The following is a 26,006-nucleotide window of genomic DNA, read 5'->3' as shown; positions in this document are numbered from 1 at the left end:
ACAGATAGACAGAGACTGGTTGAGATCACCAGTATATCACGCTGCCATACCTCATATTATGTCGCTCCCATCTTGCAATTTTGGTTCAGACCAGTGCCTCTGATTTCCATATCTGATATTCCTGATATCACGTGTAGCCAAAGATTGCCCTTATAGCTGCACTGTCTGTCTTCAGTGTTCCTTATTTTGCTTCTGGGGGGCACTTTTTTGTCTTTGTTGATTTTTCCACATCTGTGTCAGCTTCTATTTGTCTGTGCTAATTGATAATGATAAGAAGTGAGTGAAAGCTCTGCAAATAAGCCAGTAAGTGGACCTTGAGTTAATAGTTTTTTTATTTGTTATTCTACTGCTTCCAAGGTCAAAAATAAACTTTGACATTATTGCGCCATCAGGCTGGTCATAATCATTAACAACTTTTCAAAAACAATAGTACATAGTATCTCGCCATAAAATTATATAAAATAACAAAATAATTATAAAACTCAAACAAAGACAATTAAAAACAACTAAGAGAAATTATATTTTGAGGACCGACCCTACCTGCCTGAGATGTAACCATCTCATACAGACAATTGTGTTAATTTGTCAATTTAAAATCTATTTTCTGGTGCCTATGCCCGTATTGACTCCTGTCATTTTATATTTGCCTCCACCTGTGTGTGTGTGTGTGTGTGTGTGTGTGTGTGTGTGTGTGCACGTGTGTGAGAGTGCAGGAGCCTGGATGTCCCCAGGCTACAGCAGTGGGAGGAAAGCGGGAGGCCTGTGCTTCAGAAGCATTACGCAGGGCAACACCATTCACACATGGGATCTGGACGTGCACACCCTCAACTCAAACACATGCTCACACGCGCTCTTAAAGGGTTAATCGCTAAGCCATGGCAGAGCAGGGGAGATCAGGACACATGGGGAAGACTTCAAGAGACCAAAGAGAAGAGAAGTGATCAGGGAGTGAAAAATATGTCAATAATGAACAAAATGAATAGAAAAACCACCAAGGGAAATATTGCCTAATAGGGAGGATAAGAGGTAGAGAGAACGAGGATGCTCTTTTTCTCCGTCTTGGCTCTCCTGGAGGTACAACAGTGTAAAAGCAGCGGCCATGTCTGTCTCCTGTTTCACTGTCCACATGTTCACTCACTGTCCTTTTACAGAGATGATAAGACCAGAGAAAAGTGGGTGTGACACAGTTTTGTGGCAAATGCCCGGCTATGGCTAATAATAAAACGACTAACATTAATGTGGGCGCTAGGCAGCAAACGTCATCAGTCCTGCCCGTCTGTAACATTAATAGACAGTGTTAATTTAACAGGACAACACAATTATTTGTGTCTGAAAAGTGTTATATTTCTCTTAAAGTCCCAGATTGAAGCTGAAAAAAGTCGACCAGCAACTAGAAAGAAACAGCAACGAAAATATGGTGCCAAGGCACCAGAAGCACAGAAAATAAACAGGGCTGTAGCTGACATTTGCATGTCATATATATATATATATATATACGCCTTACACTAAGGTTACTGTTTTGGTTTTTTTGCACTACATAAGACAACCTTAAAATAGTGCTGTCATTGATGTTATCGTTTGTATTGTTCTTATCTTTATTAAAAAAAGGGTTAGGGTCATTTTTCTCCCCATGCTAGTCTGGTGCTAGCTGAAGTTGTCTCTTGAGCTTTTTCAGGTATTAACATTATAACAGGAACAATGACCAAACAAACAAACAACCAGGTGATGTGAGTCTATTACAGTTCACCAAGTGGGCCAGCCTTGTGAAAGTTTCCTTCTTGCCTAAAGGTAGCTGGATTAGTAACAGGCAGCAAAAAAGTCCACACTACATAGTAATTGCATACAGAATGTACTACTTTATACCATTTGTGCAATATACAAGAAATAAATCTACTTTACCATTTAGGAGTAGTACCTGGAAACTATCCAATACGTGTGTTAACAGACGTCAATCAAACTGAGACTTTGGAGTGACCCTGCTGAGTAAACTTAACAAACTGAAAGCAAAATGTTTGTCCTGCAGCCATTTGACCACCATCCACAATGTGTCCTTTCACTTTGTGCATTGTGGGACATTAACAGCACACACACACACACACACACACACACACACACACACACACACACACACACACACACATAAAAAAAGACTCAAGCGTTGTCACTTTCTTGTCTAAAGACATTATGTGTTTACAACCTACTGGAATTAGTAAGTGATATGGAATTGGGACACGGCTACAGTCCATCTAACAAGTAGGACAGATGCTGTCTGTAGTACAGGCGAAGTGCAGTGAAACAGATACCAAGGTCAGCCAGCGGACTAAGTTTGGTCTGTATGTGATAAAGGTAAAGTTAGCATGCAGTCTAGCTGATACAGGTAGACTAAGGCTAGAGCTGCCCATCTGTAATACAGTAGCTTAGCTAGCTAGCAAGTTATGTGCTGTCAGTCTGTCAGCCACTAGCAGAGGGGATTCATAAACTGCTACTATGTTCCACTCAATCATTTCCAGGACATAAAGCAGTCAGCACTCATTATCTCCCTGGGATCCCACGCTAATGGGGTTTTCCCTTATAGCAGGTCCTTACACACACTCTCTCTCTCTCTCTCACACAAACAGCTCACATGCACAGACCGCCTGTGTATGCATTTGGACACATATATAGAAAAGTGTCCCACGATAAACACAGACAGTGTCATGCACTCTTTCCAAGTACATGAACACACCTCTACACACACACACACCGTCCCATGGATCAGCGACTCGACACAACTTGCACTACAAATCACGGTGTGAGACGTAGCGCCTCGAGTCGCTTGTGCCAAAATCTGCTTCCAGTCGAATTATGACGCTGCATATCCATCATTGTGGCACTATACGCTGCTGAAAAACACAGAAATCTGGCTGTCTTGAGTGTTTTGGATATCACGTGAAGTTCTAGTCAAGAAATGAATATCCATTTCACTTCGCTTTGCCAGTTTAAATGTAGCTCATCCTGACTGAAATGCTCCATTCATTTCGTCCAAATATGTATGAGTAAATCTACATGTATACATGTAATGGAAAAATGTGCAAATCCACCAGTGGAGGGATGGCAGAGCATCGCCTTCTTCGTCTGAGCAGCCCACTTGGCATCTTCATTGTTTCCTGTTCTTTATCTGCTAACAGCAGTGCCAATGGCCCTCCAGCCCTGGAGAAGCTACTATGGAGGTCAAACACTGGATTGGGCTGACATCTGCTGGTGGGAGGGACAACACCTCTGCACACCAATAAGCCTCAACCAAAGTGATATCACTGCCTCCTGTCTCCTATTTCACTGGCTTGTTCTGTGTTAAATGGAAACACTCGGCCCCAGGCCTCGGATTAAATGGGCTTAATGATGAATAGAGGTATGGATCCGCCTCCAGATTGTAATGGGGTGGGGTAGACATCTGACTGGGGGGCTTTTGGTACTACACCCCCTCCTAGCCAGAAAAGGAGAGGAGCAGTGGTGCACAAATACCAGGATCTTCATTCCATGGCAGGGTAAATTTCCAAATTAATAAAGGCTTCACAGTGCTGGGTAAAATATAGTAACAGAAATAACAGCAGATAACCTAATCTAATATAAACCCACTGTATCTTAGCAACCTTGTTAATTCTGAGAGGAGCAGTGGGGTAAGCAGCAGAAGCACAGCATCCACCATCGAAAACACACCCAACAGCCACACATACACACACACACACACACACACACACACACACACACACACACACACACACACACACCAGTTAGTCACAAACTCTCAAACCCACGACACCATGCACATGCTCACATCTTACCATTAGCCAGTATCTCAATCACACTGTGATGCAGATGAATGCATACACATGTGCGGAGCCACACGCTCAGGCACATACACACAGATCCTCAGGCTTACTGTAAGCAGCCGGGAGAATGGAGGGGGTGTGGAGCGGAACAATGGGATCCTAATCGTCGGGCTGCATTTCAAAGCATCTCCCCTCTACAACACTTTTCTAGATAAGATTTGAAAAATGCTATTTATATCCGCGGGGAAAGGAGCCAACCAGCAGCTTGATTTTCATTTATTTGAAGTCACATCTAAATTGGGCTGAAGTTACATAATGCAGGGAGTGCGACACTCCACCTGCTAATGCCGAGCCAGCCATTGAAGAACACTACGGAGGAAAACAGCCCAAAAAAAAAAAAAAGAAAATGCGCCGGGCCCACGCTAATACTGCAGCTAATAATTACTCTATCGGCTTAATAACCATCGCTTACTACACCAGAGGAGCCCAGCTCATCCGTGTGGGTACAGCAGTGGGCCGATCCACATCTCAAATCCAAACCTACTCCAGCGTAGCCAGGCCAAAATCCGGCAACCATACTGAGGCAAGGACAAAACAACACAGCACAACATGGCTCAGCCCCCCCACCCCACGCACCAGATGTGCAGAGAAAGAAAGACAGAGAGGGAGAGACAGCTCTGATCTTCACAGCTGTGTCCCAGGCAGGCAGACAGGCAGGCAGGCAGACAGGCAGGCAGGCAGGCAGGCAGGCAGGCAGGCAGGCAGGCAGGCAGGCAGGCAGGCAGGCAGGGCCCAACCCTGGCCCTGGCTCCCCCAGCTCTCCCTCCCTCCCTGGAGAGGAGAGGCAGCCCCATCCCAGGCTGAGTAAAGGAGGATGAGGAGGAGGAGGAGGTGGTGGTAGGATGGACATGTGGAGTTGAGGGAGGGGGAGCTGGAGCCTAACCCTGACAGGATTAAGAGAGCAATTCACACTGGATGAGAGGAGGGGGAGCAGAGAGAAGAGGGGAGCAGCGGTGGGAATACTCTGAAGGCAAAGAGGGAGGGCAGAGACAGAGAAAGAGAGAGAGAGAGAGAGAGAGAGAGAGAGAGAGAGCAGGATAGGAGTAGTAAGGTAAAATGGGGAAGACGGGGAAGTTACTGGTAGAAAACTGCAAGAAGAGAGAGATGCAGGGGAATAAATAATAATCGTAGGGGGCAGATGAGAGGAAAAGCGAGGAGGATAAAAGATAGGGAATGATGAGAGCAACCAGGAAAGAGTTCAACTGAACACTGAGCCCCTCCCTTACATTTTGACCATTTAGGCGCTTTGATAGAAACAGTTTCCACCTCTCTCCGGTATCAGTTAGTGTGTTAACGGTGCCCATTTGGGCAAAAGTTGGAGGGAAATTTATCAGCGAAAGCAGAGGGGTAAGGGTCAGAAATTCAGATATGCAAAGTGCAAGAAAGAATCATTAAGACCCCATTTACATCTGGCATTAACATGCAATCTTCATCTGGACACGTTATCTGGATAAAGACATCTGATTGCGGGCCTCTGCATTAACATCTAATAAGTGTTCTCCTTATCTCAATTCTGTCTAGATTGTGATCGGATCTCAATATGCAGAACAGGCAGGCACAGTTGGCGGACTAGTCAAAAAAAAAAAAAAACATGGTGTGTTGCTGGCCAAGGAGAGGGCTGCTGCTGCTGCTGCTGCTGCTGCTGCTGGATGGGTTCTACTTTTCCTGTGCTGATGAAGGACTGAGCTTTTTGATGTACAGCTTGAGATAGAATGAGGAGTTAGGTGACCTGTGAACTTGTTGAGTAGTGTAGTAGAGTAGTTTGTTTGTTTTTTTTTTATTAAGAATTGTGGCCAAACTGTACAAACATATTTCCACATGGTTGACCAGATGCAGATAGTGTTTTGCAGATCCAATTACACTCTTATTGCCATGTGTTCTGTGTGCATATATACATGCATTACCATTTTTCTAAATACAGGCTTCATGTTAACACCAGGTGTGTGTGGCCTTTGGATGCATAGCAGTGAACTGCAGGTATGTAACAGTGTGTGTGTCTGTCTTATGCTATGATCATTTTCCACATCCCATACAGATTGCAACATGCAGTAGCAATACAACAATTTGGGATCAAAAATATCTACATTTCACATACTCACACAACCACATACACTCACACTAACATCTGCACTAATATCGGATAGAATATACAAAAGAAAATCCCAGCAATTGTTCACAATTTCCTTTCAGGGTGAGGCCTCCAGTTCCATCTGTCATGATTTGCACCTTTGGTTTCCTGACTTGAAGAAAGTCTTTCCACTTGCCCTTATGTAAGTTAGTCTTTCCAGACAGACAAACATTTAGTCACTTAATCAATCAGTCAATCAACAGAAAGCTGACAATAATTTTGACAAATGCATTTAAGAAGCACCAACGTCAAAAGTTCACCGGTTCCTGTGAGGGCTCACTGAGTGCAACGCCATGTTTCAGGAACACCCGGCTCACGCTCACACCATTACACACATTTGCACTTGGAAGCTGCCCAGTACGATCACAATCTAGTCTTCTGGGTAGTGAGCAGCTGCTGGAGCAGTTCGGAGTGCTCAAGGGCACCTCAGCAGTGGTAGTGAGAGAGGGGCTCTTTGGCTTAGATTTCTCCGTTTTATAGAATCATAAATGGAATATCTTTGGGGTTTGGTCCGCTCAACGGTCAAAACTAGACATTTTAAGGCATCACCTTGTTCTGTGGAAATGTTTTTTGACTCGGGTGATTGACTGGAAAGGGAGTTTAGAGGTGAATTGATGATGATGATGATGATGATGATGATGATGATGATGATGAGTCCCGCGTGTGCTGTCGTGAGAACAGGGGTAAAGATTGTGCTGACCCTGAGCGTTCACCCAGGCTCCAGAGGCCTGCTCTTACTGTCACTTTCCACTGGAATAAATAAAACATGAGAGGCTGAACTCCAACACCAGTGTACTTACAGTAGTCAGCACCCTGGCACAGGAGCCACTGATACACACAAACTCTCACTATAACACCCCCCCCCCCCAAAAAAAAAAACAGGCCCACCCGCAATCAACATCGCAATCACCAACAGTCAAAAGAGCCAATATTGTTTTCACCGGCTCTAGATGTGACCTAAACTTCTCTTCCATAATGCAGTGCACGTCCAAAAACTATCCGCCAGCTGCTTTTAGTGATCTCCCCCAGTCAGCCCACTCTCAGTCACTTCTCAACACTCTGCATAGCACTCACCTGAACCTCTCTTTATCATCCAAATATCAGTGCAAAGCCTGAGACTGCAGCACCCCACAGCCTGCAGCTCTCCACAAAGGCCTCGCGTATTGATGTTTTATTAACACTGCCATAAATATTGAAAAGACACTTACTAATGAAGCCACGGAGAGAAGTTCCAGGGACAATTTACGGCACAAGGGAATACAGGGACCTTGAATGTGTTACCCTACACCCCTCTCTTTCTACTTTACTTCTCCTTCATCTCGTTTCCCACGCCATGACCGGAATGCCCCTGCAGCTCCGACATCACCCCCACCCACACATTTTCCCCTCCACCGCCAACCCCATCACCCCCCCCCTTCACTGTTTTTCTTGTTCAATGGAATCAATGTATTGGAGGGGCTTGACGATCCGCCACACCCCTTGCGAATATTAATCATAAATCACAGGCCCCGAGTATAATGAGGCTTGTTTCTAATGACAACGGGCGTGATGAATGTGTCTGTGGCTCGGCGCGACATTATCATATAGCCATTCAGGAGTGTGTGCATGCGGTATATGTGAAGGTTGGGGCGGGTTGTGTGGTTGCGGGTGTATGAGGTATTGCAGCTTTTCCCCCATGTAGCATGACATTTCGATGGCAGAGGGCCCTCGGCAAAGCCAGCTCTGCGTGGCATTTCCAACAGCTGTTTACACACACATGCACACACAAACTAAATGTGCACTGTGTGTTTTCTGAGCACATGAGTACTTGTACTGTATATGCAATGCATGAGTGCAGTCATTCATCTAGTGCAGTTTACTATGAAAGCCACAGTGGAAGCCATTTGAAGTGTCTGTGTGTGCAAGATAGAAAAAGTAGCATTTGACTAATAGCAGGTAGTTAAATAGGCACCAGGTGGTGAAAGGCAGAAGAATTTAGAAGAAGAAGAAGAAGAAGAAGATGAAAATTATAGGTGATGATGATGCTACAGTGGGTCTCAGTATGAATGCACATGAACCACCTGAGTACTTAAATGATACATATAGGATATAACTTGTTAGGAATTACATAATGATTAAAGGATCAGTTCACCACATTGCAAAAAAACTATATTTCTCACTTGTAATTGTATCTAGTAGGGCTCAACAATTAATTGAATTATGATCAAAATCACAAAATGGCAAAGTGCAATACCCAAATCGCAGGAGCTGCAATTTTTTGATAAAGGTAAAACGCGACACAACATACCATAAATGAAGCATTGTGGTGCTACAGAGATGCTCCCGGCCTACAAATCATATTCTCCACACATAAAGGAACATGTTTTCAGGATCATTTTATTTTTATTTTTTTCAGTGAAAATGAAATATAAAAAGGATCTTTCCCACTGAAATCATAACTCACACTGCAATCACAATATCTGCCAAAAAAATCACGCTATATATAAATATCTTTATTGCATATCGTTCAGCCTTCACCCCGATATTGTTTAGGTGAATGAAATTTTGTTTGAATACCACATTTAAATATTGATATCTTGCTCTTTCCAGAAAAAATAAAATTGATCAAATCCACATCTTTCCAAATTTCCCTGATTGAATTGAATGAGATGGAGCTTTCAACATTCAAAAGTAACTAATGCTTTGAAAAACTAAACCATAAAGAACCCTATCCATCACCTCAAATCACATTTTGCTGGTGGAGAAGCCAAGACAAATACAGATTTTAGTCGCAGCCTTATTAATGTTCACAACCTGAAAACAAGATTAGCCGCAGAAGATATGAAACGCTGATTAAATGTATCTGACCTATTGATATTACAGGTGCAGCCTAAATAATGGAGATATACCCCCCAACTTAGCTTGGTTTCTGTGCGTGTTATCTATGGCTGCTCCATTAGCGAGCCAGGTCTTGTTAGAAGCCAAAATGAGCTTGAGAGCAGCTCTATTGATTTCAATAGAAATGTGCTTACACTGGCATCAATATAGCTGCACATTTCTGATACCTCCCGTTAGAAGCTTCCCTCCTCTCCCCTTCTGCCTCCACATCCCTTCGTCTCTCTTCCCCTCCTCCTCTTCCTTCCACCTCCTCCTCCTCCTCCTACTCCTTCATCCTTTCCAAGCTGCTGATGCAGGGAAACCCAGTGCTGCACCAGTACAACCACAGCTTATACATTCCAGTGTTTGCATCCTTGAGCAAGCTGCGTGGCTCTGCATGGAAAACACTCAGCTCATTCATTTCACTTCACTCAATATGACTTAAGCTCTGAAATGGATAGCTATTGGTTAACATGAGCAATGGGGTTCTTTATCTGTTTGCTTTTAGGGTTTGTAGTGAAACATATGTGCTGAGGCCTAATCAGATCAGCCATTGATTGGTCTTCATAGAGGAAGCTTAATGTTCTCCTTGCTCCTCTGTGTTCTCCCTCTCAAGAGAAGGACGGGAGGGAGGATCAGAGGCAGAGAAAGTGATAGACTGAGGGCAAGGTTTATGGTGTGACTGCAGTCACATTACGGGTCAAGGTAAGGCTGGCAGATGGACATTCAGAATCAATGCCAGGTTTCTGATCTAAGTTAAGAGCCACATTCATGCTGACCAGGGGAATCATTTGATGGGCAAGGCAAATGCACATCCACAACCTCAACCCTGACTGGGACAAATACGTCTCAAGAGGTGCAGCTGTCAAGCCGATTTCTGAAGCAGGAGATACGACCATATTGTAAGTGACACATTGTTCACTAAGTGGAAAGTTAATCTAAACTGCATCTCCACAGGGTCCCTGTGTGGCGAAGATGGCAGCCCAGGCATCATCTGGTCTACCGGCTGACCTCCCCATGACCAGCCCCAGCTCTCTGCCAACAAATCCCATTTCATGCCAGCCACGCTTCTGAAAAGGCAAAACAAAAGCCCGATCAGCACAGCTGCGGCTTTAGCACATTGTGCCGACAATCATCGTGAAATCAGTGGAACAAAGCAAAGTGGAACTGTGCAGCACCCAAAACTATGCAGCGGTGCACCAGGCAGCATTAAGTTAAGGGTATGTCCGACTCTTCTCCCAGTACAGGGAGCTTCCTGCTGCTGCCACCTGAAGGTCGACAAAGACACCTCCATCATTTTGTTAAAAGTTTAAATAGTCATCATGTCAAAAGAGTTGATTGCCTTACTGTGCCTTGTCCCAAGTACAATGCTGTCACATATGGTCAGAGACACTTTTGTCAAGGAAGTAACTGTTTATAGCTCCAAGGGAGCTCTCAAAGAATCCAATCCAATCTTAGTCAAAATAACTACACTAACAGGGGAGGTTGGAGTGGTGGATGGAGCTGTGGCAGCAAAACACTGGCGTGAGTGTATCAGCAGAGTAATAGTGAGAAGTGTCGAGGCAAACCAGTCGATTCAAACGTGACTCCACTGGAACAAAACCAACTTGGTTAGATTTATGGAAACATCGGGGTTTGGGTTAAATCTGCTAAGGTTAGGGGACCTTTGTCGTCATGGTGACAATAATAAAAAAGTGATTAATGATCGACTTATAATCATGTCACTTCACTTCCTCCTTTGCCTCTGTCATTACTCCAGCCGCTAGAGGGCTTTGTCACTTGAAAGTAAATTTACGTCGTTTTGCGGCAGTGGCCGGAACGAGTGATGCTGCTGTTTCTCTCGGGAAGACGGTCGCGGCTTATATTATACCCACCACATGGCCCCATTGGACTGCAAAGTTATGTGTGATAAATGTTTTGTCATCTGCCAGTTTCAGACTGAATGTGCAGGCATGTACGTGAGGTAGCATAAACAAACCTGCATGCCATGTCCACTGCATGTTTTAGAGTATATCTCTATAAAACATGTGTTGCATATTCCACTAGCGCAGATTTACTAAACTAAATGCAGCAATTTAAGGATTATTTTTTTAATTTTAATCAACTAAAAACTGCTAAGCATGTCTTGTTTACAGCTTCTCAAATCTGAACTGGTTGCTGTTCTCACTTTTGTAGAATTGTGAATTGAATATCTTTGGGTTATGAACTGCTGGTGGAACAAAACAGCAAGAAATTTGAAGAAGTCACCTTTGGCTCTGGAGAAATGTGATGGGCATTGTCATAGACAAAACCAATTAATCAGTCAATTTTAGAAATAATCAACTGAATAATGAAAGTAGTTAGTTCCAGCCCTACATCCCTAATCCCATTACATCTTAATACACCTTGCATGACCTCAACAATGCAGTGTTGTGTAAAGGTAGACAAGGCCTGATGCAGGAAGTATTGCTCTGTTATACCACAGTAATATTTTCTGAAGGGTGCCTTTGTAGAGAAAAAAACACCTTAAGTAGCAAACGCACAGAGGAAATGAACTCCTATGGATTAAAGTTACAATCAACATGCTCCGCTCACGGCCAGGGCTCGTTGATGTGTTTGTTAACATGTGAGTGGGTGGGTGATAATAACATGTGTGTATGTGTGTGCGTGACCCATTCGGCTCTCTTTATTTCCCAGGATGCAGAGTTTAACATGCCCACACACGCACACACACACGCACACACACACACACACACACACACACAGGGAGTGCCCCAGGCCCAGCTGTACTAATGAAGCAGCCTGTAAGCAGCTACCTTCATTACATTCAATCCTCTGGACAGTGTCAGCAATTACATTGCAGCTTCCCACTGTCAGAGCTCACACATATGTACACACACACACACACACACACACACGCGCACGCGCACGCACAGTCAATTGGAAACATGTCCGTCTTCTCAAGGCTAACGCTAGCTGAGGTTGATGCAGGGAGGAGTTCCTGCTCTTCTTCTTCTTCGGTGGTGGGTGTTTGGCTCTGGCTCGGCTGTTTAAACCCCTAAATACATCTAACTCAGTCCCACCACCACATCAGCACAGCCTCTGTGCCGTCTCTCTATCCCGGCCTTGCGAGGCAGAAGGGAAGCCTGGAGGCGAGGGGGGGAAGCTGCCTAATAGAGTGCTCCACTTGCCATATTTCACACATCTCATCACTTATCCCACTGAGACACACATACATGTACATGTCAGTGCGGGGGCAACCATGAGGGAAGCCCCTGGAGAAGTCAGAGCATTCAGGGAGTTCTTCAGGGATTGGTTTGTCTGTGATGTTGTGTTGGAATTGAAACCTATGACTTCTAATCATTAGGCAAATTTGTACGGCAGTAAATAAGTCTCATTTCCACTGGCAACGATGTACAAATGTACGCGATATGTAGATAAATTATGGTGATCACGAATGCATCTTTCTAACCCCTAGGCTGCAATTAACGATTGTTTTCATTATTACTTAATCTTCTCATTATTTTCTTGGTTATTATTATTAATCCTTTTAGGGGTAGAGGGGTTTGTTCGTGTCCAGCGGGGAACCTTTGCTTCATGTAATCCCCCGTCTCTCTCCCCCACTCATTTCGGTCTTCATGTCATCAGTCTATTGTCGATTATGTAATAAAGGCATAAAATTCCCCAATAAGTAAAAAGAATTCAAAATTTTGTTAAGTTACTGTGAATGATGATTTCCCTGCTGTTTTCCGTTTGGCGTGTTTTGACTGACCAAGAGTCTCAATAAATATTCAGTTTACTATCATACATAAAAAGGAACAGCAGCAAATCCTCAGATATGTGCAGCCAGTTAAAGTTTGTCATTTTATCTCGAAAAATAGCTGAAATTATCAATTGAATATTATACTAGTTGCTGCCGATTGGTTAATTCTCCCAACTCTGGTTTTGCTTGTTGCGTTTAGGTGCTGATGACTAACTTGGATGTCTGGCTTTTCATGTGGAATTTCCAAGTGTGTCGCTAGTATTGAGACAAATTTTTCTCCATAAATCTGCTGCCACAATAAAAGAAGACAAAATTTTAAAAAAAATAAAAAAAAAGACAAGGTGGGGCAATGAAGCAGAACAGAGGAAAGTGAGTGAGAAACTCCCTGACTCACTCTTTCAAACGTAAACAGTCATGTGCTCAGATTGGAAAACCACCAGTCATGCCTGTTGTAAGACCATAAATGATGCAGAAGCAAAGCTGTCGAGCCATGCCAACTCATGTCAATCAAACTGCTCCTCGTGTGTGTGTGTGTGTGTTGAGCATTTGTGGCTGTGATGTGTGTGAGTTTGTGAGTGTGTGAGTATGTGGACGAGTGTCTATTAACATTTGATTCCCAGGTGCTATGATCTGAAAGAGCTCTGTGGTAAAAACGGGAAAGGCATGAAGCTGAATAATGGAGGAGAATGGGAGAACACGCTGACCACTCACACACACACACACACACGCACGCACGCACGCACGCCGGGCCGGGGTCGGCCATCAAACACACCTCGTTAGGGAGAAGCTGGCCTCCTCCATTATTCACACGTACATGCTCCCCTTGTACTGCTCGCTCCCTCACTTTGCCGCGGAGATGGAGTAAGTTGAGTGCAGACAGACAGCAGAGGTAAAAAAAAAAAAAAAAGTGAGAAAGGTGGGCCGAGAAAAAGAGGAAGAGAGGTGAGGAGACAGGGACAAAAATAGCGAGCGAGAAAAAAGGGAGATGGCTTGAGATAAAATGTGATATATGAATGGGAAAGAGAGGAGAGCGAGTGCGTTATATTTATCCCTCAAGTCCCAAGTCTTGCAGCACTCGTCAAACTCGCTTCCAGTTATCATTGCTATGGAATTGATTAGTGAAAGTGATGTAAATATAAATGTGTGAGCAAGCCAATGACTGATATAATTACTGTCAATTATGAATGCAATCGCTGAGTTCACTCCATAGCAACTGTAAACACTGCAGGGGAAAGCTTTTCTAATTGAGAACCATCAAACAACAACGTTGACTCTGGCCTCTTTTTTTTTTCTTTCTTTCTTTTTTTCCCCTTTTCCAAAAATCCTCTCTCCCCTGCACCTTTGCATCTGTTGGTTCAAAAATAGAAACATTTCTCCCCAATTCAGACAATGGTGGTTCCCAGAAGCGTGTGTCTCACACACACATCAATCAACGCGTCTCACCTCGACATGGCTGGTCGTGTGACCTCAGGCAGGAGGGAGTAATGGATGGAGGGAGGAGGTTTGAACAAGTGACAAGCCAATGGACACCCTGGCAGCGTGTCAAGAAGGAGCGAAAGGGTCGTTGCCAAGGGTGACAGCCAGAAGTCCCACAGAGCTACACCTCTTTACAGCGGTTCCCTTCCACCACCTCGGTAGAGACGCTCATCTTTGTTCTTATGAATGGCTGATCATGTAAGTTGTGCAGAGTGAAGCTTCCTAACCTCCAGCTTTTCTATTGGGTGTTACATGCATGTATGAATGAAGTTAAAAAGAGCCTATATTTTGCAAACATGCACACACCTTTTGGGAGGAAAATGTTTCACTTATTGTGCAATGTATTTACTTGTCATAACTTCACTTTGACTTGCGCTGTTTCTTCTGTCTCTTGTATTCCACCTCGACCCTCTTCAAACTACACCCCACTGTTTCTCTTGTTTGGCAAACAACAACAAAATGTCGAAATACTGAAAACCTGAGTGATGTTGACATAAATGAAGTTCCCTGTCTCTTCTTGCGGTGAGGCAGATTTAATAGCTCCTGCACCACATAGAAGATCTGAGCAGCACTACTCCTCAGTCGCCCCTCTCTTATCAGCTTCTGTCACTGATGATGGTCCAGGTGGGGGAAGAAACTGTTGCTATGTGCCACATGAGGCTTCAATATCGTATTTATTCACATTTTCCTAATTATTAAGTGACAGTATCTGGTTGCTTTGTGGATTTAGAGGTTTTTGAAAATATGTTGCCAAAACCATATTGTCCACAAAAGCTCTGTAACAGTGTAACATCAATCAAGACTCTCGAGGTCTTCCACCACGCTAAACGAATGAACAAAAACAGCATTTAGAACAGTATATATGTTAAAAGAGAACCCCAGTGATTACTATTGCCCTTCCTTCCTTTTGGTAAACTCATCCTGCCTGCTAAGAAGCCCATGTTTCCAACTTCATGCCACAAATTTGTAGCAGTGGCTTCGTATTTAAACTGTGTAGTCTCCAAGCTCAAGCCAAGACTACTCAAGTGACGTCATTTGAGTACTTTTCTAAGACTTGACCTTCAGAGCCACAAAGGACATTATACAACTGTTTTCAACTACTACTTCAACTATTGTCCATGACAAGTGCATTCACATTTATGTGTAAAGTCTTAAAATCTTTAAGGGGCTATATGTTAGATTTCTCTGCCTCCGAACTTGGTTTCATGCTGGGAGCGGGTGGTGGTGATTGTCGCTTGACGAGAGCTCCGGCCATCGTTGTATTTACAACACATGAGGTTATAATACGACTTCCTCAGGGGCAGATTAAAGGCTACAGTGAGTCGCTATCGGAAAGTGACATGGTGGGCCGGGGCTAGCGGGTTAGCGTGCTAACTTCAGTTGAAGGAAAGACGTGATAGAGATGTAACATTGGCGTTGCTTTCCACCGCTGGGGACAGCTCCTTTAATATGAGAGTACTTTAATAGAGCTGGTTCAACTAAATGTCTAATAAAGTATGACAACAGACTTAGTGTCCAAAATCACCCCTTTCTTCACTCATTCACTACTATATAACAGACAGACAGATTTCAGACACTTCAGACACTAATCATCACTAACAGCTGTAGAGTCACACAACCGTAATTTTCACATCCGTAAAATGTGGCATTTTTGAGAATGTAATTTCAATGTAATGAACTATATAGTAAACAGGGAGTGATTTCGGACACAGCCTCAATGATTCTGTGCGTTGGATCTAACCACAGAACACGAGTTAATCAAACAGGTGGTCGGCAGCTCTGACAGTTAACAAACACGTGGACCGGCAACAAGCAAGACGTTTACTGTCAGGATGCACCTTAAATGACGCGGCCTGACCCTAACTTTGTGTAACCCATCTCAAATGGGCCCTAATGCTGAAGAACAATCGCATCACACTTGGAAAAATAAAAAGTTAATTTGCCATTTATATATAAGAAGAAACTGATTCATGCATCTACTTAATTCCTACAGAAATGTTTTATCTCATGATTTATCCCTCGTACTGTAGGTAAACTAACGCCTTTATTTTGATTTTTTGCTTTCCGTGTGAAGATACATTTGGAATACAAGGTTAAGTTCACTGTAATGCTGAGCCTGTTCACACTGTTAGGGTAGCCACTGCTCTCCATGAGAGGCGCCCCGTGACATCAGCGCCGAGTCAGCCAGTGATAGATGCTGGATACAGGCGAGCTGACCTCCTCCCCTGAGTGAAACATGAGAGAGGTGTACGTTTCAGACACCTATTAGATGAGGACTGATAAAGACGTGAGGCAGCACGGCAGCACGCGAGGCCCTGATGAATCAATGACTATTTTTTTCCTTCCTTTTTTCGCTCTTTTTTTTCCCCCTCCGCTCACTCGTCCTCCCTGCATCCTTCGCTCGCTCCGTCCCTTCAGCCCTAATTAACACCTCAAGCCAGGACACGGGATCCAGCGGCAGCAGACCAACAAGAGTGACTCATCAGTTAAAACCCACCGTTGTATCTTTTATCTCGATCTCTATCACCATCACTCAGCGGCTTCTCTCGTTGCACAGGTTATCGCAATGGAGCAACCCAAGCAAAGGAGGGGGGACCCAATTGTTGTCTCTCCAGAGTAAAAAAAAAACAGGAAATGTCTTTTGTCTTGAAAGTAAAAGGTTCTTTGAAATGTCTCGGTAGGTGCTATGTAATTAAGACATTGTGTTTCCCAATTAATGTATCAATTGTGTGACAAACATGAAATAATTGATTTCATTTTAACAATGACTAGATGTTGTACAACAACCAGAGGAGAATGAAAGATTCTGAAAAATACAAAATATCTTCCCAAACACTGCAGCAGAAGAAAATTTGTTAAATATCAATGTAGAAATTGCGCATTACTGTCTTAGAGCAGCCGCACAACTGTTTACTGAATGCACATGTAGGATGAAGACCACATGGGGAATTCCTTTGCGAGAACACAAAACGAAAATCTGTCCGGCTTTACTGAAAAGGAGATTAATAAGCATTTCCTTAAACAGCTCCATGTTTCCTCTTACCACCAACCAACCAGGAAGCAATAGAAACTCATATGAAGCTATGTGGAGGCGAAAACAGACCACTCACCATGTGGTGTCCATGCAGCTCCAGCGGTGGCTTCTCTGAGGAGGTGCTTTTAAAGCTGCTACGGTTAGAATTTGAAAATTTCCACCTTTAGCACCCCTAAGTGGTAACTTCAACATCGACACCATGTAATGAAAACTTCTACAGACACAAGTGATGTTCTCCTTCACTGCTTGTTTTCCCACAAAGCTTAATCAGCCTCATAACATATTTCCAAAGAATTTCTTTTGACTTTACTAGAGGCGGTCTTTCAGGCAAGGCAAAACGTCTTCACTATAAAATGCTGTGGTACACCCTGACACAGTCGCTTTAACCAATACCTGCCAAAGTCCCATGAACAAGTGAAGAGACTTGTTTAGACAGGAGGCGTTTCAACACCATTTTTCTTGTGTGTGTCTGTTGGAGCAGATCCGCCTTTTGTTTTAATAATACAGCTGTCTACATAGACCGCCCAGCAGCTTTTGTTTTCACTCCAAACAAACCAACCACTAATGGAAACATTAGCCAACGCAGGCTAACTGTATGCAGTGTATATGCAAAGCTAACGGCATAGGTGTAGAAAACCTCCTAAACATTGTCGCCTGAACAGAACATGCATTATGTTTTAAGGATTAGCATTGTTCGCATAAGGGAAATACAGATGTTCATTTTGCAGCAGCTAAATCCACAGAGTCACACATTTGACTTCTCAATGGCTTTTCGGCGGTAAAAAGAAGGTGCACATATACATCATATATAAAGAGGTTGGAAGCAACCACCTCTCCACCCATCAACAGCTTGCTGGAAGGGGTTACAACTCATTTCAGAACAGTCTTTCCTGTTTATCACCAATACTAAAATAGAAAAAACAATAGCTTCGAGCTCTGCATGTCCAATGCCTGTTTTTCTGTCAAAACAAAATAAGTGCTGACACTAAAAAGCAGCAGTATTTCTCTTGCTCTTTTGCTTACTCCAAAAAATATTGAACGCAATCTTCCTCTTTTTTTTTTTTGGCTATGCTAGCCTCCTGTGATTATCACCTCAAATGAATGACAGACTGTAACACTGCTTCAGGCCAGGAGGGAGTGGGAACCAACCAACTCTCCTACACCTACGCATCCAGTCTGGGAATAGCTTTCCAGGCAGCCCCGATGGAGCTCTTCTCTGGAGAGTTGACAAGAGCGTACGAGAGCGGAGGAGACTCTGCTCCTTGTCCGCCAAATACCGTCTGCCTCTTGTTCTAACTCGCATCCCAATTAAAGACTATTTACAGTGAGGGAGGATTATTTCCATGGGCTATGAAAACAGCAGAGACAGGGAGACAGAGAGAGAGAAAGAGAGAGAGAGACAGAGAGAGAGAGGGGTGTGTGCAAAGGGGAGGAGAGTCACCCCCTCCCGCTCCAACACACTCTCCACTCCCCACTACTCGATGCTGAAAATAATTCCTTTGCAGTGAAGACTTAATTCTCATTCTGTGTTCGTGTCCCTGATCCCGTATTGTCTATTCTGGTCATATGGTCTGCCTGCCTTACTGCTGTCCACTGTGACAGCTGTGTGTGTGTGTGCGTGTGTGTGTGTGTATGTGATGCAGAGAGAGAGACCGAGCGAGGGAAGAGTCAGCCTGTGTTTTAACTGGTACAGTGTGAGCCCCACCCATACAAAAAGATAAATCCTTGTCTGACCACATGCGAACAAAGAGCTCAGATATTTCTAGAGTCTAAATAACGCCACACAAGCCATCCAGGCTTTTGCGTATATTCTCTAATGATGCCACCAATTTCACTCTTCGGCCCTCGTGATTACAATGCTAAAAGCCAACATTATCAATGTTGATGCAGGCGAAAAACATTGAAAGTCTGCAAAAGCACAAAAAAAAAAAATCAACCAGATTTGGCTGAAAGATGATCTAAAAATTGGACTTGCATCAGAAATAAGTTGCAGGAACAAGTGTGTGCCCAATTTGTGTGCCCCCGCTCCCCTTTATTTAGGTCTTCTCTTCCAAATGTATCCCTCTCAAACAAGCATATTGTTGAACAGATGCCCACATATCGTTGCAAGGGAACACCCCAGTAGCGGCTTAGAGATGATTCAACCACAGACAGACACAGAGAGTCGGGTCAAAGCAGGAAAAAGGAGGAATAAAATCATGCTAGTGGGTAGACACGTGCCTGGGGGCTCTCCGATTCCCATCCAAACCACGTATCTTTATATCACCAGTGAACCGAATGTTAACATCTATTTTGTGTTTTTGTTATCCAGTCATGATGTCAGCTGTGTCAGGATATCACGTTTGGCTGTCTCAGCGTCAGCAGAGTGGAAAATGTGGAGGAATAATAACGTTGTGATGCTAATGGGAACTCAGACAGACTGGTGGCCATCGGGGAGTTGGCTGTGACTTCACAAATATGCAGGTGGGATTGTATCTTTGAACGACAAACTCCTGTCGGATCTCTCAATCTGTGTTGCTCGAGATAGGATCGCTGAGTACAAAAAAAGAAAAAAAGTTAAAGAGCGTCAAAATAACATCCATTTGATGTCCACTTTGTGGCTGCTTTGGAGTTTCGGTGTATTTTTGTCCTCCTTATGGATAACTGGCCAAATGCAGACAATGTGATATTACAGATGCTGCAACTGAGTTTGAGTGTTGATTGTTTCTTGACGTATATATATTTTTACTCCCCTGTGCTGTGGTCAAACTGTCACTGTTCTGATCTACATATTGTTGCTGGTTCTTCTTTTCACTAGACAGCAAAGATCTCAACCAGGAGGAGAAGAAGAATTTTTCCAGTTTCGATACACATCACAACATAGCAGCACACTGGAATTAACTAAATCTATGTTACAAATATTCTTTTTTTTTTTAGCTGTGATTAACAGAATTCTGAAGAACTGTAATAATAGTCAATAATCCCACATGATCCCTCACTGGCTTCCCACCAGCAAAAAAAAAAAAAAAAAAAAAAAAGCCAGTAATGTTTGTTGCAATGCAGGGCCAACGGAAATGAAACTTATCATATAGAAAATCTACAGTGAGCCTCACTTTGGTGTCCTTTGCTACCATAAAACAAACAGAATCCATGATATATCATTTCTCTACCAATAAAGGCCTAAATAAGCCAGAGTGCGATGCAGCCATTGGACATGTTGCACTTTGCTTTTGCAGCACGAGATTCATTTCTTATTGAATGAGTGAGTCACTAGTGCTGCCAAAATGTAAAACCCAAAGCTAAAACACATTCCCTGAATACTAGTGGAGAGTGGGCATTCTGGGAAATGTAGTAACTTCCTCATTGTAAATAGAAGCGGACGAGGCCAGTTGGGGAAAAATGGGGGACACCAAAACAATAAGTGTCTTTAATTTTAAAACACTCTACTTGCAGTGTAAACAGTAGATTGAGTCACTCAGACAGAGACGCTGACAGGAGATTGCTCCATAACCTGGCAGCCACCCACGCCATTCGGACAGACAGATGACGGCGTCTCCTAGTTGTGGTGAGGGTGCTCTGGCACGCTATCCCGCCTCTCGCTGACTTGACTCCTGTTTCTCTAGTGAGCCTCTTTAGCGCCTGAGCTGTTAAGGTGAGCTTGGGACCAACTCCAGAGATTAAATCATGTGGAAAAGCAGATTAAATAGTTATTATCCTATCTGCAGCCAGACAAGCGCAAACATGAACAAGCACACATACATGTCCGCAAAAACCCACGTGCACGCACACGCGCAGAAATACACACGCACGCACGTGATGTGTACACCAAAAGATAAACCATTTCGAACACACATATTAAGTTTGCGCATGATCTCAAAATGACGCTGTTCTCCTCTTAAAACCTTTTCTCTCTTTCTCTCTTAAATCCGGCTGCTCTCTAGGACAACCGTTCATGTGTTTAACACACCAATAAACTGCAGACCACATGTGACTAAAAATGGACCCACCACAACGCCAAAATAAAAGCTTCCACCCATTCTGACGAGAGTCACAGAAGTAGTTCTACTTAACAGAGGGATTGAGAGACCGATCTAAATGTGGTTGTTTTGGGAAGCCTGTCTGCCGTTGATTCGTGTCTTTCTGATAGACATGTAAGTTTGGAGAGCCGCCCACACATCCATGAGCCTCTCTCAGTTGTTACAACCAAGGGAGATAGAAAAAATGGAAGAGAGAGACACAGGGGGAGTGGGGGGTGTGTGTGTGTGCTGTCTGTCGCAGAGTGGAGCTTTCCTGCCCTAGCTCCTCATTGGAAGCTCTGTGCTGAGAGTGTGTGTCCACATCTCTTTGAGGAAGGGCTGGAGTTAACCCACACACTCTCAGCAGCCAGCATCAATGGGCCTTTCTATGGGCTGTGAATCAAGCCACACATCCAAGAGCATCCGTGGCCCATGCAATGTAGCGCTGCCGTGTAATAATACCGTATGGTCCCACACATACACACTGGCTTTATACAGATTAAAAGCCACTGAATGCCTTTTGCAGGGCTCTCTCTCTCTCTGTCAGTGTATGATCATGGGAGGTATACATACAGTAGCTATATTTGGGGCTAGGGGGATTTGCTAAGCTGTGTTTTCCAGCCAGAGCTCAGTATTTGTGCACAAAGACAAAGAGCAGAGCGGAGTCACATGCATGTGCACATACCGCACATGCAAAAGGCTCAAACACACACTCGTTTCACACACACACACACACATGAACACACAGTACATTTCAGCAACGTGTATGCATTCATACGTGCACAAATACTAGTGTGTGGTATCGTCTGGCACATTCATCACATGGGTAGACAGTTTCCTAGAAAAATCTAGTTTAAAAAAAAAAAAGGTATCCAAATTTTCCTCTGAGAGCCTCAGAGAAAAGGCAGTACAAGTGTTTATGTAAATTCATATTATATATCATACCAAGCTGGACTAGTATCTCTACATCTCTTCAACAAAGTAAATAAATATATGTCTGAAAATGCAGTTTATCTTTAGTGTGTTTGTTTGGTCCCCTGCCTGTCACAAACCTGAGGCTACAATCCACCATCACCTTAGTCCACGACTGTATTCCTGTACACACAAATACAGACACATCAAGCCATGCAGGCACGCAATATTTAGCTGAGGTGAGTGAGTGTGTAGCCGAGTGCCCAGACCCTGAGGCGGACCGAGGGAGAGAGACATAGGACAATTAAAACTCATGCTAAACAGGAAGAAACACTGACAGCTAGAAACTGGGCACTGAGCACTCATGCATCAAAATACACAATCATACACACTCACACAGGTACATACGCACAGGTAGCTGGAAAAAAAAGAAGAATACAAACACACATCACAATAGGCTGAGCACAGCGTGAGAAGCTTTTATCCACTCCTAACAAAGCTCACATTTTCAGTGTGAATCTCTGACAAGTGACAGTATGTTCACCCCAATTATCCTGTTTCAAGTTTCCTACCTCCCTCCTCTTGCAAATAACCCCACCTCTTAATTCACACATTCTACACATACATTATCTCACACACACTTGGACACATCAACCAGACCTCCCTTGCACTGTGTGTCCAGGGTCTAAACAGAGCTGTCCCCTGGGCTCTGTCACCTGTCTAGAGGGATGTGGGGCTAAGTGATGGAGAGAGGGTGAGCCAAGGTCTCATCTGCTCCCTAGTGACTGAATGCAGGGAGTGGACGGATGACCTTTGACCCTGGCAGGGGAGGGAGATTGAGCACTGCTTCAGACCCCATTAGCATTCCGCTCACACAGGCCCCATACCACAGCAGACTAACGGCTCGAACATTGTGGATGTACAAGACTGAGGTGTGGCAACAAGGTTCTGCGTTAGAAGAAAGATCCAGTCAACCTGAATATTTGGAGCTTTGCTTCCTCTCGGCAGCTCGGCAGGGGAGTTTTTGCTGTCAAAATACATCATATCACAACCCCCCCTCCCCTCTCTAATGGGGGAATCACACAGCACATCTTTGTAGCCATGAGTAATCCTGCAGTGATTAGATTCTTAAAAGGCTAAAGGTCATGTAAAACATGGCAACTTAATGCCACCTTTGAATGTTCCTTCCCCGCTTGTGTCCACCACCACCACCACCCCCCCACCCCACCCCATCCTCACTTCTCTGATGCTTTTGTTTCCCTGACAGTGCGAGCCCTCCTATTCCATATACACACACAAATACATCAAAAAGACAAATAAGCCTGTCTGTTGTGTCTCTGCGCGTCTCAACATCGGCATATGTATGCGCGAATTGTCAACACTGCACAGCGAGATCAAACTGGCAATCTGTCACTTTGCTGGGGATACAGTTGGGGATTCAAGTGACTGATGACACATAGAGAAATTAACCCTCTCTGATAATGGCGTGGGCACTGATGTGGTGTTTCAAACAAGGGGGATGAGTATAATCTGACCTCCCCTTCTCGCTATTTGGCAAATAACCATCTACATAAACAAAAACCAAATGGGCAAGCATGTTTATTTTCCCCCTTCAAACACCAAATCCTCATCTGTTTGCGACTCCAAGTTCCACACAGTGATGTAAGGCCAGAAAAATGGTGATGGAAGGAAAAGTGACTTGAGATGGGTTAATCCTCCTCTACATGCCTGGGTGTATCTATTTGATGCAGTATTTACCGTGGTAGGGTCAGTACCCCACTGATTTGTGAGTGACGCTGGATTTCAGCACCACGGACAGCGCTCTCCCTCTCTCCTCCAGCGCGAGGAGGAAGAGGAGGAGGAGGAGGGAGAGCGCTGTCCATGGTGCTGGAGACGACGGGTGGTTGTGGTGTTGGTGTTGTTGGTGGTGGTGGGGGGTTTCCCTGGCAGATTTCAGGAGAGAGAGAGAGAGACAGAGAGAGAGAGAGAGAGGGTCTACACAGTCATTCCTCCATCGCTACACATCGCCTACCACCTCCTCCGTGCCGGATTTCCATACGGAGGAATACCGTATGTGTGAGATCACGACTTTCATGAAATATTGATCGACCCAGCCTCACACAGGATGGACAGAGAGGGAGGGAGGGAGAGGGGGGTGAGGAAAGGAGGGAGGGGGGTATTCCTCTGGACATGCATCCACCCCACCACCATCACCACCCTGCTTCCACATTCTCCACAAAAAAAAAAGGATAAGAAAGAAAAAAATCGTTTCATTTACTTTCCGGTCATGACAACCACCGCTGGATTCGCCTCGCGTGATGGTTGACGATCAGAAACATGACAAAGCAATAGGCAGCACACGCGCGCGCGACACACGCACGCACGCGCACACACACACACACACACATAAGGGAAAAAAATGAAGGCCGGCAGCGACCAGATCTAACACCATCCGCCGCCTCATAGCCGCACATTGCATGCAAGCGCATCACGTTCCCAGTATATCTGCAAGTGAGAGACGCGCCGTCATCGCGTTGCATTTAGAGGAATGTCAGGAGGATTTACCCGAGCCCCGCCAAACCGAGCCAGAGCCGCGCTCATGTTTCATGTAAACTCCTCTGTCCGCACTGTCATTCACAAAATAAGCCACATCCGATGTCTTACACGCATTTTAACCGATTTTCTCACATCATCCAGTGCTCTTAATAGGCCAAGGATGCGCTCATCATCATCACCATCATCATCATCATCATCATCACCAACACCACCACATCCACATCCACCTTCAGCAGCAACTGTCGTGAGCAACACTTCAAAAATCGCTGTGGTCAGCTGGGTGTCAATAATGCAATCTATAGCACGGGCATCTTTAGCAGCGACACAACACACGATCAGCTGTAATTTTCAGCTCTGACACGCAGATAGGGACATGAATTATTCAATACACATAAACTGAGCTCTTCTTCTTCAGCGGGGAAAAACGGCTCGGTGAGAAATCTAGGCTACATGAGCGGACACAAACCAATGCAGAGCCCACATTTACCGCTTACACCGCATAAGCGCTGGATGTAATGTAGCATGTACATTTATGCATACCGGTAAAGAGAGAAGGGGGGGGGTAAAAGAAAAAAAAGAAGTAAGGTTTTAAAATCAGCGTCGCCTTCAAGAGGCTGCAAAAGCCAGCGAGAGACCGAGAGACCGAGAACCGCCGCCGCCGCCGCCACGCAAAAAACCAGCCGACATGTATGAAGACCCGGGCGGACAGCCGGCGGAAATGAATTCATGGAAATGTGAGCGAAATATGAAAAGAGGCGATGGGAATTTCTTGCGTTTACCTGTCAAGACTCCGACCCGGATTTGGTGGTCGTGGTTCGTTAAAATCATCCCGTCTGACGCCATGTTCAGCAGCGCTGTCGCCCGCACCGAGAACTCACGGCAGGGCCCAGAGCCGATCGCATCGAACTTAGCGGGGAGAGGGAGGGGAGGAGGAGGAAGAGGAGGAGGAGGTGGAGGAGGAGGAGGAAGAGGAGGAAGAGATGGAGGAGGGCTGGGATACAGGGAAAAAAATAAATAAAGAAAGAAATAAATAAAACAGCCAGACGAGATGAGTAGAAAGCCGAGCGATCATCGGGACACCTACAGATAAGCGGGCAGGATGCGGGGGCCGTTTAAACCGCACACATCACTCAGCTGGCCGCCTGCCATGGTAGTAGTGTGGATCCCAGATTAATTCTTATGGAGACCACTATTGATTTCCTGTGAAGGCTTTTAGGGGAGACAGACTAGCAGTCCGCCTGCAGATGCCACTCAGTTCTCTCATGTCATTCATCTGATGCCATTTTTTGAAGTGAAAATTTTAGACCCCCCCCCCCCCCCCCCCCCCACTGCTGAGACACCTCAAAATTGACCCCTTGATGAATAACAGCATCAATTCTCCAATCTGAATAGCATCATCTTGGGGCCCCATGAAAGCCCCCCCCCCCCCCCCCCCCCC

General features: G+C 44.6%; 1 protein-coding gene across 6 annotated transcripts in view; it reads right to left on the bottom strand.

Moving 5' to 3' along the window:
• The window catches only part of gphnb (gephyrin b), a 91,283-nt gene extending 65,795 nt beyond the window's left edge, over positions 1–25,488 (bottom strand). For 2 of the 6 annotated variants that reach the window (XM_023415046.2, XM_087176288.1), the window contains exon 1: positions 25,348–25,488. In XM_023415046.2, the coding sequence (XP_023270814.1) occupies positions 25,348–25,411 (64 nt within the window). In that variant the 5' untranslated portion in view covers positions 25,412–25,488. The remainder of the gene's footprint in view (positions 1–25,347) is intronic. The other 4 variants (XM_023415047.2, XM_087176289.1, XM_087176290.1 and 1 more) reach the window with 3 other exon arrangements.
• Between the last annotated feature and the right edge of the window lie 518 nt (positions 25,489–26,006).

This window comes from Seriola lalandi, unplaced genomic scaffold (genome assembly GCF_002814215.2).
Source record: "Seriola lalandi dorsalis isolate HSWRI2012SDOR001 ecotype SW California unplaced genomic scaffold, Sedor1 jcf7180002054544, whole genome shotgun sequence".
Lineage (NCBI taxonomy): Eukaryota > Metazoa > Chordata > Actinopteri > Carangiformes > Carangidae > Seriola > Seriola lalandi.
This window is presented reverse-complemented; position numbering and strand designations above follow the sequence as displayed.